Source organism: Silurus meridionalis, chromosome 10 (assembly GCF_014805685.1).
Source record: "Silurus meridionalis isolate SWU-2019-XX chromosome 10, ASM1480568v1, whole genome shotgun sequence".
NCBI lineage: Eukaryota > Metazoa > Chordata > Actinopteri > Siluriformes > Siluridae > Silurus > Silurus meridionalis.
Genome location: NC_060893.1, coordinates 19216170 through 19230169, shown reverse-complemented (window position 1 = coordinate 19230169; position 14000 = coordinate 19216170). Strand labels below are relative to the sequence as shown.

The 14000-nt window shown below is 37.2% G+C and overlaps 1 protein-coding gene across 3 annotated transcripts in view; it reads left to right on the top strand.

Annotated features, from left to right (window-relative positions):
* The window catches only part of rgs14a (regulator of G protein signaling 14a), a 24916-nt gene extending 10916 nt beyond the window's left edge, over nucleotides 1-14000 (top strand). For 2 of the 3 annotated variants that reach the window (XM_046858716.1, XM_046858718.1), the window contains exons 5-14: nucleotides 2312-2455; nucleotides 2581-2727; nucleotides 4042-4120; nucleotides 4275-4378; nucleotides 5357-5554; nucleotides 5787-5881; nucleotides 8150-8276; nucleotides 8415-8496; nucleotides 10755-10844; nucleotides 12940-14000. In XM_046858716.1, coding sequence (XP_046714672.1) covers nucleotides 2312-2455; nucleotides 2581-2727; nucleotides 4042-4120; nucleotides 4275-4378; nucleotides 5357-5554; nucleotides 5787-5881; nucleotides 8150-8276; nucleotides 8415-8496; nucleotides 10755-10844; nucleotides 12940-13232 — 1359 coding nt within the window. In that variant the 3' untranslated portion in view covers nucleotides 13233-14000. The remainder of the gene's footprint in view (nucleotides 1-2311; nucleotides 2456-2580; nucleotides 2728-4041; nucleotides 4121-4274; nucleotides 4379-5356; nucleotides 5555-5786; nucleotides 5882-8149; nucleotides 8277-8414; nucleotides 8497-10754; nucleotides 10845-12939) is intronic. The other variant, XM_046858717.1, reaches the window with a different exon arrangement.

Sequence of the window (14000 nt, the reverse complement as noted above, 5' to 3'; positions counted from 1 at the left end):
CACTGGGCAACAGTCTAGTTCTTCTGTTTTTCCCAGGAATACGACTGTAGCCAAATTCATTGACACGTCTGTGTGTGTATGGTGGCTCTTGATGCCTTGACTCCAGCCTCAGTCTATTCCTTGTGAAGTTTACCCAAATTCTTGAATCGATTTTACTTGACAAGACTCTAAAGGCTGCGTTTCTCTCGGTTGGTTGTGCATCATTTTCTTCCACACTCTTTCCTTCCACTCAACTTTCTGTTAACATGCTTGGATACAGCACTCTGTGAACGGCAGCTTCTTTGGCAATGAATGTTTTGGCTTACTCTCCTTGTGAAGGGTGTCAATAATTGGCTTCGACAGCAGTCTGCCCCATGATTGTGTAGACTAGTGAACCAAACTGAGAGACCATTTTGAAGGCCCAGAAAATTTTTTGCAGGTGTTTTGAGTTGATTAGCTTATTGGCATGTCACCTTAATCTAATTAAACATTTTCTTAAACTACTGCAGTCTGTGTGCATTAAATGTATTTAATACACGAGTTTCACAATTTGAGTTGAATTACTGAAATGAACTTTTCCACGACATTTTAATTTATCAAGATGCACCTGTATTTAAAATGTCAAAAGAAAATCAACTGAAGTGCTTTTTTTTTTTTTTTTAGAAACTGAAAGGAGAACACAAAATGCAAAATCTTTTTTTTGTTTTGTAAATGAAAAACAAACTATGAATAACTAAACTATTGTTTGTTCAAGAATTTTAAGATTTACATTACACCTCATTTATAATTCAAATTGAGCTTTATTGTCATTCAATTATACAGCATGTACAAAGGAAGGAAATGCCATGCTTCACAAGACCACAGTTCCTATACAGTGTATATACCCACAAGAACAGACACAAGCACCTAGACATAATATAAATAGGTATATAAACATGTAATTTATAGAAATCAACATATACCTGCATAGAATATATAACCTATATAAACATACATATGAATATACAACCTATATTTGGCTAGCCTATTGAAGAAAACAATCTGACTATGCATATACCTCACAAATACTTTATATAGAACAGACATTCTGGGCAAAAAAAACAGTACAAACAGGGACAGTGCAAAAGATGATAGTTTCTTACAATCCTTTTTTGATCATCAGCGCATAATCAATCAGTGGCTTTATTCAACATTCTGGCTTCTCAATAAGTTTTTTTTTTTATTTTAATTTTAATTTTTTTTTTAAAGCAACTAGTGTGTGAAAGTAATTGGAAGTCAGACACGTCCTTTTCTTACAATGTTGTGCTGTTTACAAAATCTTTGGACACTCGATTCAGAACAACCCCACACTGCCCCACCCTGCATCGTCTTCTACTAGTTTGTCTGTGATGTTGCTCTCACTTGTATCCTATTATCATCTTTTGTGTAAAAGGCTCCATAGTGTAACTATTTTTTATATTTTTTTTTGTGTGTAAAAAGACTTTGTATGCACATGTTTAGAAACAAATAAGAAATGAAGGCATTGTAATTCGCATCTTGTTTTTCAATTCCCAACCATGAAACTAGATAAATTCGTTGTTACTAATAATTGTAAATAAGGGGCCTCTGGATACTGAGAGTAAGAACTGACTCATTGACTTGACACAATGTCTATTTATAGTCATTCTTGGTAATCACAGCAGTATACGTGCTAACTAAATACGTCAGTTTGATATGATAGTGTGAAAACTGCAACTATCAGGCGACAGATCCAAATAGCAACAGTAATATAACCAAGCAGGAAAATTTACGAAAACAAAATTGGTTATGAAGTCTCTAGCTTGACCAGCATGACTGGTCAAAATAGCTTTGCAATTGGGCAATCATTCAAATTCTACCCTGAAAATTAAACAACTGATCATTCATTTGAACTTCCCATTAAAATTGGGGAACAACTACAATGCCTTACCTGCTTAACAGGAAAAAGAAAGTCTCACACATTCGTTTGTTACTTTCCACTAGACACTGTGGGTGTGGTGATGTTTAACTTGGCTGAGCTACCATATGATTTTTAAAACAAGCAATATAATGATGTGTAGCTGTCATGTGATGGGAGTTTCAATGATCGGCGATAAGTTTCAAGATCATCAAAGGGCTATAAAAATGTTTTTTTTAACTCACAGCAGCTGATTGAACATTCGTTTTCTTTTTTTTCATTCTTATTTTAATGAATTAGCATTCAATTGTCTTGTATGCTGCCATATGGCAAAGTCCAGTGTTTAATATGATCACAGTAACACAATGCTGACGTGAACATCTGCTCATTATGCCTCTTCCACTTTCTCTGCATTAGTTGAAAAAGCAAGCTCGATCCATTTTTGATCTCTATATATCGGAGAGTTCCTTCAACGCTGTGAACATAGACGACACGGCACGCATTAACGAGCGTGACCTGGAGAAACCGACAACAGAAATGTTTAGCAAAGCCCAGCAACAGGTACACAACACACACACACACTGGTCTGTACGCATTGGTCTGCGCAATCAAGATGTGGCTGGATGCTTTTATCTGTGTGTGAATTTTATTTTGTTTTTATTTTTTTCCTTTCCTTTTATGAAAAGATCTATAAGCTGATGAAGTTTGATAGTTACGCACGATTCGTGCGGTCTCCACTCTACCAAAACTGCATGCTGGCCAGCGTAGAGGGACGACCCCTGCCTGACCTTGAACCTCAAAATAAGTCTGTCACTCCAAACAGTGGCAGAAAGGTAACAGTTTTAATTTAATTCCATCACTGATGCTGTGACTTAAATTCCTAAACTAATGTGCAACATGGAACCACAATTCAATTTCAATGCAGTCTTTAAATAAGTCAACATAAATTGCCAGTTGGTTGCCACCTGCATTCATTAATAAACTTTTAATCACCATTTCCATATTGCAATATTTAATATTATGCTATATCAAAACAAATAGCCTGTACTTCTTTTAGCTCTGATCATCAGATAAAGATTGTCACCCTTGTATACTGAAATCTTTATTTATGCTGCTGTGAACATTATTAATAAAATGATATTCATATGAATAAAGAAAGGTAAAAAAAAAATGTAATGTTAATATTTTACATAATCTTGCACAGAGGAACTATACAGAATTGGGTAACGTGTTTTGTGCAATGTTGTGCAAGATGCACAAACAAGCAAACTAATGTTATGGTCTCAAAATAGAAAATATGGAAAATATCATAAATGTCTGAAGGGCCACACCCATAACAGAAGGTCGTAGCGGTTGCTACACACCCATTAGAGACAAGTCTGTATCACATTGCTTGTGTGAACAGAAATCTTAAGCTTCATTGATTGACGTGCTAATGCGTTCCTTTGCTTTATTATTATGCGTTATAAAAACATTTGTGTGCACGCTCAAAAACAAACAAGGAATGAAGGCATTGTAATTCACATCTTGTTTTTCAATTCAGAATCAAAATTAACCACGAAACTACATAAATTCATTACTAATAATAATATTTGTAAATAAGGTGCCTGTGGATACTGAGAGTAAGAACTGACTCACTGACTTGATAAAGAATGACTGTAAATGTACACTGTGTCATCACAGCAGCACAAGTGCTAACTGAATACGGTCAGTTCGCTATAATACAGTATAAAAACCGAAACTATCAGGCGACAGATCCACATAGCAACAGTAATATAACAAAGTATGAAAAATCACAGAAACAAAATTGGTTATCAAGACACTAGCATGACTGGTCAAAAAAAGATTACAATAAAAGTAATTAATATACTGAACAATATTACAAGTTTTTAATGAATGAAGCAAATAAGGATTAGCAGGATATTAGTTGTATGTAATTTAGATTTTTAATCTTTGTTTATTTAAAATGAATTAATTGTTTCCAGTCTCTAATAAAGTAACTCCTAAAACTAAGTGCTGCTTTAAAATATATATATTTTTTTTATTGTTCTAAGGTGATGCAGACTTTTGTACTTGACTATATGTACAGTACATTTAATGTGGCCTGATGTGTTTGTTTGTGTGTGTGTGTGTGTGTGTGTGAGCAGACCACAAATGTGAAAACGCCATCGTCTGACAGCAAAGCCACCAAAAACAAGAAGATCGAGAAGAGAGGATCATGGGGAGGTATTGCAGAACTGCTTTGATGTAATAGTGTTTACATCTGATGGACTTAAGGCTTCTGGGCCAAATGTAATCATGCTTTCTGCTGATTTGTGTGTGTGTGTGTGTGTGTGTGTGTGTGTGTGTGTGTGTGTGTGTGTGTGTGTGTGTGTGTTAGTAGACTTGTCTTACCGGCAGGTCACTGTGTCGCGGCAGGAGTCTCAGATTTCCGTGAAATCCAGCAGCAGTGTGGAGTTGGGGTCACTAGCCAACAAATCAGATGTATGTGTGTCTGTGTGCAAGTATAACAGTACAAATCCTAAATGACTGATCCAGATATCGGCCACAAACCTGAAATTCATGCAGAATGAAATTCAGTAGCAAATATCTGCCATAGAAAAATTGTTTCCATGCTGTTTCTATATTTGAGAAAATATATATTCAATATACACTAAATGGACACCTGACTTCTCTATCCATATGTGGTGCTTCTCTAAGCTATTACAAAGTTAGTTGATCCAACTGTAAACGAGGGTTTTGGATGCAGGATTAACTTTTCCCATCAACTGAACTAGGAGACCCAAACATGTTCCAGCATGACCGTGCCCCTGTGCACAAAGCCAGCTCCATTAAGATATAATTTCTATGGAGTGGAGGATCTTGAGCTGCCTGCTACCGAGCTCTGACCTCAACCCTATTGAACACCTTTTAAGATACAATGGAACACTGACTGCACCCCAGGCCTCCTCCTCCTCGTACTCAGTACATGACTTTACTAATGCCCCACACTCCAAACTCTAGTGTAGCATCTTCCCAGAGGAGTGGAGGTTATTATAACAGCAAATGGGGACTAAATATGCAATTGGATGTTCAGAACGTACATAAAAAATCAGATGGTCAGCAGTCCACAAATGTTTGTACTGTTATTGGGCAGTCACTATAGTTTTTATTTGTTTGTTTGTTAGAATTTGGTTTTATTTACAATTAGTAATTTTTTTACTTAACTACAATATTTATGTAATACATATATATTGTAAATACATCTTGTTCTATTGGTGGATAATTTTACACATTTTAAGGGTTTATTTGTTAGTACACATGCCAAGAAATAATTTCCTTTGGCTTCAGTTTTGTTTTTAGAATAATCTAAAAATGAAATATTGAAACTTTTTCCTTATTGCAGGATGAATTTTTGCAGTCAGAATCTGGTATTTTGTCTTCCATTTGCCATGCTATATTGTAATCCTGCATTTTCTTCAGGATGGGTGTCTTTCTGGTCCAGAGCCGAACTCGTCAGGTCGAGCGGATAAGTACTGCTGTGTGTTTCTGCCCGATGGCACTGCGAGCCTTGCGCCGGCTCGAGCCGGTATGACTCTGCGGGACATGCTCAGCGGCCTGTGTGAGAAAAGAGGCTTCCCCATGAAAGACATCGTTATCTACCTCCAGGGCAAGGATAAGGTCACACACGCACTGTCCTAAATTTTCTTACATAAAGCACCTGGTGTCTTATGTGAACTGCTGTCAGATCAGTCCTTTTATTTATTTATATGTTAAATCTGTGATCTGTGGGGTTAACTAGTAATTTCAGCACTGATTTAACAACCACAGCTTGGTAATAGACTGACAGCTGATATTATCTTTGATTTTGCAGCAGTTAAATAATGCTCTACTGTGATGTTGTATTTTGCAGAATGTGTGTCAGAGGCAACAGCCTCTCTCCTTGGACCAGGACAGTTCTGTCCTGCAGGATCAGCAGGTCACTCTGGAACTCAGAATAACATTTACGTGAGTCCCTTTGCCAAATGCTTAATCTAATAATCAAATATCCATAATATAAGATTTATCAAATGAAAAAAAAAAAAAAATTCACTAAGATTATTATAAAATGGAATGACCAGACTTTTAATATACAACCCTAATAAAAAAAAAAAAGTTTGGAAAAATGTCAATTAAAAACAGAATGCATTGACTTGCAAAAAAGACCCAAAACATATACCGTAATTTCCGGACTATTAAGCGCACCCAAATATAAGCCGCACTATATTTTACAAAGATTTTTATTTTGAACATAAATATGCCGCACCTGTCTATAAGCCACAGGTGTCTACACTGAAACCAATAAACTTTACACAGGCTTTAATGAAAGACAGTGTCTGTTACACGGCTTGTATCTAAACAGTAGCCTACCAAGAAAGTCATTGTTCACTGTCCTTCCTTTCACAACTATTTCTCTCGGGAGGTTTTCTTTTGGCATCGTTGTGCGTTTAAAAATCACCATCGGTGAAGCTTTTCTCCCAATGCCGTGCATCTCAGAACACAGGTGAAGTGTGTTTCTTCATGCCCGGTTGTTTTCAGCATGACGAATGATTTGCATTTCCTGTAGACCGTGCGAGTGAGCGGCAGGTCAAACGTCAGAGGAACCTCATCCATATTTATGATGTGGTGCATCTGATTTAATATAAAGAGTTTAATTGGTTCACCTGAACCCATTCAGCTATTTCATTGGTCTAATGTTATGGTGCTCAGTTTTCTGTCTTGAAGCTTGTGAAACTGGGAAAAACCCCGGGAAAATCCATAAATTAGCCGCTTCGTTGTTTAAGCCACGTGGGAAAAAATTAGCGGCTTATAGACCGGAAAATACGGTAAATAGTTTTAACTGATGAAACTATTTTCAGGAAGAAGTTAAGGTAAATTTTTATTTGATGGCTGCAACATGTCTTAAAGATAAAACGAGGCAACGAAAGGTTGGAAAAGTAAGAGTTGCCAAAAAGAATCTGCAGGTAATTGTTTGTGGTCAGAAGAACTGAACTGTAAAATGCTTTTTGGAAACTATGGAGACCATTTCCTCTGAACTAAAGAGGAGTGGGACCATCTCATCCCCAATTATCACCGTTCAGTTTAAAAGCCTGCATCTATGATGGTAGGGGAGCGCATTAGTGCCCAAGGAATAGGCAGCACGACTGGAAAGGCACCATCAATGCTAAAAGGTTATCTGCATGTTTTAGAGCAACAATTCCATTTGCTGAAGTGGCCTGTCTGTGGTCCAGACCTTTCATTAATTGAAACTTTTGGCGCATCATGAAACAAACAATATGACAAAGTTGTTTAGCAGATAGAATCCTGTATCAGACACAAATGGGACAACATTTCTCTCTCAAAACTCCAGCAACCAGTCTCTTTAGTTCCCAGATGTATAGTTTGTTGTTTTTAAAAAAGGAAATGTGGGATATGGTCCTGTCCCAATGTTTTTTGATACGTGTTGCAGCCAAAAAAAAGTTTCATTACATATTTTATATTTTTCCTTAAAATGGTGCATTTTCAGTTTATATTTACTTTATGTAAAATGAGTTGCAGATTTGCAAATCATTGCATTCTTCTGTATTTTATAATTTTTTTTATTTCAACTTTTTTGGAGTAAGGGTTGTGGAAAAGTGTTTTTTAAATGTCACACAAGTTATTTTTTTCCTTTTAACAGCATTTATCAAAGCAGTTTTTGCTCTTCAGAAACAGCAATTTTTTTAAATACAGTTTTATGGATTATCAAAATTTTTTTTCCTGACTATAGTATGTAATACAGTGCAACGTTTGGGCAAAGTATTACCCATTATCACCTGCGTTATAGCAGCTATAAACAGCACCCACACACACAGCCAAAAACGTTACCAAGAAACCACATACAGTAGACTCTGACATGATGGAAAACCTGAAAGATACAGATCTTTATTTTTATGCCTTACATTGAACTGTACGTACTCCTACTATAAATTCTGAACATTTCCTTGCAGAAAACTTTATCAGTACTATTTATTTTTTTTAAGCTGTTTGTATGGGACATATGCCATAAATGTTAATGGAAGTTGTAGAAATGCAAACATATTTGAACGGGCTAATTTTTTATTTAAACTACAGGTGAAGCTGCTGTTTTATAAAATGATTTAACACTTTTTGGCCTATCAGATTCAAGAATTACAGTGTTCTTTTAGAAATAAGACAGATTTGAGTGCATATTCAAGAGTTTCTCACACGCTAGCATGTTTTTGTGTGCATGTGTAGGTTGGAGATAGTGTTCACAGGAAAGACTATAGTCATCATGGCCAAATCAAGTAAGACCCTAGCAGACGCAGTGTCATCTGTCCTACAGAAACAGCAGCTTCGACAACAGGATGCCATCATCACCCTGGTTTGTGTTGTGCAAGTTTTCCAAATTCTGTCTTATCTAAAGGTTACCTGCATTTATTAAAACATTTGCAGAGGCTGTTTAAACCTCTACATTGTGAAATTATTTCCTAACCACATTCTGAATATTTTTTTCTGTCAGAGTGGATCGAATGAGCCCTTAAACATGGACACCACTGTGTTACGTCTCAGCAACAAGACACTCTGTCTGGACAAAGTCAAAAGTAAGTTTTAAAAAAAAAATACAACAAACACAAAAAAACCCCACATGCATTCTAATATATCTTTAGCAGCTCTCTTATGCCTTCATATTTTGTTGTATAAATGTTTCAGTTTACAGGTTCCTCAGAGGCTGAAACCCCCTTCACATTGCATTAGACTGTACTCAGAGTCTGTGGGTTTTTCTATGCTAATCAGAGTGCTAGCACAGGAACCATACTTTAGCTGGTTTTCTTTTTCTTTGCTGCTCTGGATGAACTCCGGGTTAGAATGAAAATGTTCTATATGGTTTCCTTAAAGGCTATCAAGTTGGTTCCTCTGACAAACCACACATAGTTTCCATGTAGAAGCAAGTGGTTAAAATGGAACGGCTTTAGCAGACCACAATATTTCCAAAGCATACTTGAAGCTTTTACGTTAAGAGTGCATTTAAGGAGCTTGTGAGACTGCATGCATCACTTTGTTACTTTGTAAATACTTTGTGGCTTCTTCACACCAAATCCAGTGATGAGATTCCTTCATCCCAGACAAGTGCTTTGCATGCAAAGGCTGGTTAGACATGCTTTTTCTGGCTAATTGTGAAATTTTGATGGCTAGACAACTGGTTCAGATCATTTCCAAAACTGCAGCTCTTGTGAGGTGTTCTCAGTCTGCGGTGGTCACTATATATCAAATGGGGTCCAAGGAAGGAACGGGTGAACCAGCGCGTGTGTGCGCACACGTGGGTGTAACGGTAAACATGTAATGCTTTTTTTTTTTTTTTTTTTTTTTAATTTTTTTTTTTTTTGTGCAGAACAAAATCTCAATTCCCCAGCAACATATTGAGGCAGACCCCAAGTTTAGTCTATGGCACGCACTTTGAGCACAAATATATATATATATATATATATATATATATATATATATATATATATATATATATATATATATATATATATATATATATATATTTTTTTTATTTAACTTTTATTATTTAACTTTTATTTTAATCTTGTCCATCTTTGTCACTCCCAACGAAAACCTCAACATCTTCAGCTTTGCTACCCACAGCTCCACCTCCTGTCTTTTACTCAATGCCACTGTCTCGAAACCATACAACATCGCAGGTCTCACCACAGTCCTATAAACTTTTTCTTTTCACTCTTGCAGATACTCTATCACAAATCACCCTGCCACTCTTCTCCACCCAAACCTGCCTGCACTCTTTTCTTCACTTCTCTAACGCACTGTAGACCCCAGGTACCTGAACTCCTCCACCTCTTCTCCCTGCAACCGCACCACTCCACTTCCCTCCCTCTCATCCACACACATGTACTGTCTTACTCCTACTGACTTTCATTCCCCTTCTCTCCAGCATGTACCTCCACCTTTCCAGGCTTTACTGAACCTGCTCTCTACTCTTACCACAAATAACATAGTCCACAAACATCATAGTCCATTAAGACTCCTGTCTGACCTCATCCATCACCACTGCAAACAGTAAAGGGCTCAGAGCCAATCCTTAATTCAGTCCCACCTTTACCTTGAGCCAGTCTGTCGTTCCTACTGCACTCTTCACTGCTGTCACACTGTCCTCATACATGTGTTGCACCACCCTCACATACTTCTGACACACCAGACTTCCTCATACAATACCACAACTCCTCTCTCGGCACCCTGTCGTACGCTTTCTCTAAATCCACAAACAATACAACTTCTTTTGACCTTCTGTATTCTTCTCAATCAACATTCTCAAAACAAAAAATGGGTCTGTAGTGTTCTTCCTCGGCATACTGAAACCATACTGTTGCTAAGAGATGGTCACCTCTTTTCTCAGCCTGGCTTCTGCTACTCTTTCCAATAATTTTTTGTGACTGATCAACTTTATTCCCCAGTAGGTATCTCCATTATTCTTAGAAATTGGTACCAGCATACTCATCTCCATTCCTCAGGCATCCTCTCACCTTCCAAAATCTTGTTAAACAATCTTGATAAAAACTCCACTGCCATCTCTATGCTTCTACTGGTATGTCATATGGTCTTCATCCTCTTAATCGCTGCTCTCACTTCCTTGTTACTAATCCTTTCCACTTCCTGCTTCACCAACTCCACATCATCCACATCCTGTACCAACCTGAACCTCCACTCTCCTCTGCTTCCTTTTCCTGCTGTCTCTGTAGACGTCTTCCTTCTATCCTTCTCCTTCTTTGGCAAACAGTAGCCCAATATCCACCGGTACCCTGTTTTACATTTGACTGACTTTTTGTATTTTGTGTTTCTCTAGATGGAGCAGGAGGAGGTGGGGGTGATGTAAAGCCAAGTCCAGCTGTAGACAGAGTCCGAATAAGTACCAAGCCCAGAAATGAGATGGATGGTAAGTACCATCAAAATTCTATTATCGTTGTACACCAAATGTAACAGTAAATAACTTATTGTGCTGCTATCATATTCTGCCATATATTTTACACTGTCTACAACTGGTATTAGGAAGAGTTGCTGCTAAAATGCAGTACAATGTCATAGTTCAACAGTACTATAGATTTTTGTTGACCCCTTTGGAGAACAATTCTCAACATAGTAGAACTTATGCATGTGTGGAGAGGGAGAGGAAAAAGCTGTCTTCTGAAATGTAAAAACTGTCATTAGTTGTTTTATTGTCTGTGACCAAGCAAAAGTTATTTGCAAAGTTTGCACTATTTAGGGGAAGCAAAGCAAAAAATGTTAACACCACCAACCCTGAGGCAACTGGTGGTTTTTAATACTATAAACAAGGCCAGCAGTACATGTGCTTGTTCTCAGGACAACCAATCATCTAATCAGCTGTACCAAGACCGACGCACGAACATGTTTTTGCTGAATGACATTTGAATTACAAATCTGCTGTGGCCTTTGGTCTGCTATAGTGTTTAATTTTTAGTGTCACCAATGAAAAAAAGTTTTATTCATGTGTAAGTAATAAAAACTCTGCATTTGTTGCAGTAGTTGATTTTAGCTTACAAACAGAACTCTGCAGTGCAGTAACTTCAAATGCTGTGCAGTGGAATGACTAAGATTGAAATGCTGGTCAATAGTCTGTTCAAAGGGTTTATAAAAGAACAAAATGGTCCACACGCTCTGTGGCAGCGTTTCACGAGTGCAGGGTCTAGTAGTGTCCCAGAAAAAGCCATAGACGATGAAGGTCTATCGTTATATGGTTTTTAAAGGATCCTAGGAAACAAACAATTATATATAATCTATTAAAGGCAAAGTAAAGGCTTAAAAGTCGGTAAAAGCTTTATGGGTACGCTTTCATATCCAATGGTGATCATTAAAACAGTAATGAAAATAAGCATATAGCAGTGGTTCAGGAGCGGAGGGCGGAGTCCGATGAAACGAGCAAAACGCTACACTAGAGACAAGCACTGGATGGATTTCTCAGTCCTGTTCCTGCAAAAACCTTATTTTTTTCCCACTGCCACCTGCAATATTAAGCTTTGTACTGCTCCCGCTGCAAGAATGTATGTAGTTTTATTTTTAATACACTGACTGTTTTCCGTACTCTCTTTTAGTTTTACTTGCTTCACTTGCACATAAACCAAACGAGAGTTCACGTTCAACCTTGTGCCTGTAAATAGTTTTATTTTATTTTAGTTGCCATTGTTGCTTTTCTGAGGTAGATACATAAATTGGTTTTTAGTTGTTATTATTTTTCATATATTTTTATGGCCATTTTTCCGCGAATCCTGCGAATGATTTTATTCTCCCGCAACCCACACACGAGTATTTTACCGCTCGCACCCACATTCACCAATTAAATCTTATCCTCGTGCTGCACTCGATTGCGTCGAGTCCCGTGGGAGTGCAGCTCTCTGCACTACACCTGCAGCTAATGAGCCTAATCAGTGCGCTATTTCAGTCCTGTGACTCCAATAAAAAAGGAAAAAAGACAGGCGATAGTGTTTTTTATTTATTTTTCTTTTTTTCTTCAATAGATAATATATAATTGTTTTATGGGCTCCTACAAAAAACATACAACAATGGACCTACATTGCCTATGGCTTTTTCTAGAAGACCACACAGGCTGGGCACGTTTCCTGAAAACAGCTGGTATTAAATGAACAAACGGCACAATATTGCAGTGAGGTATTTTGATGCCTTATTTACACATATACTGAATTTCAGCAGGAATGATGTATAATAAAGGCACATTGGTAAGCAGAATTAACCAAGATGAATATTGCTACACCGTTTGAAAGCTATTGGGTTGATGACCAAAGTAAATAAAAAACAGAAATATATAGATTATTAACCACTTTAACCACCCCTAGTGAGGATGTTACTGTAGGTTGTCAGATACTTAATACTGATTATGCTGCAAGTTAAATCTGCCTCTTGCTCACCTGAAAGTGATGGTCACCTAGTGACTGGCCGATTCAAAATCGGTCCTGTTTAACACAGAGTAACTACATAATAAATATCAAATCATTCAGGTCTGGTGGAGATGCTGACCCGTGTGCAGTGCAGCCGTGCGGACGACCAGCGTGGCTTATTAACCAAAGAACAACTGGAGCTGCCAAAGTTCTTGCAGATTCCTGCTCAGCAGTATGACCGAAAGAGTAAAGAAGAGAATCCTGAGAAGGTACAGGAGAGATGCTCAAACAGTCACATGAAACCTGCGGAAAAAGCAGTGAATCATGAAGAGATGCTGCGTATTAATGGAAATCATAAAGACTCTAACGTAGAGAAGAACAAAACGGGTGCGGCCAAAGGGACGTCGCATTGAGACGATTGCGTGTGTGTGTGTGTATGGATGTTGAATGTGTGGACCAGACTTCATATTATTATTTTGTAAATACTTTAAAACAGTGATGCTGTATTCTTTATGAAAAGGCAAAACAGAAGCCAGGCAGTGCAGAGATGTGAGATTTCTGTATTTTGTATTTATTTTGTCCTTTTAGCATTACAATCAAGCATGCTCATTATATATTTATTTAGTATCATTTGATGCACTTGCACATGCTTTATGTGAAATTTTTATTCACTCATGTTTTTTTTTTTTTTTCTTCACTTGGATGAATTTGTTAAAAAAAAAAAAAAAGGAATTGTGTCTTTTGTTTAAGTTTTGTGATTTTGTTCTCTGCACTGTTTGCTCATAGCTTTTCAGATCTAATACAGTCTGATACTGGACGATAAGCTGTGAACAATCTCCTTGTCTAATTTATAACATATTAGTTATAAATAGTTATAACATGATCACTTAGTGATATACAGAGGTGTCCAAACCTTAAAAATTCAAGGTACCTTGTATAAAGTGTACTAGAATTTTAAACACTCAAGTAAAAAGTGAATGGTTTGAAATCATCTACATGACTACACAGTATTTTCCACTGTACAGTAAGTGGCCTCAAATTTGTGAAGTAGCTTATAGTGATGATTAAGTACAGACGGAAATACTATCAGAGCAGCTGTTTTCCCCGACCAATCAGAAGCGAGAATGCAACGCTTGCTAGTTCAAATAGAATGAATAAAGTGTTTCTACTATTTGCTACTA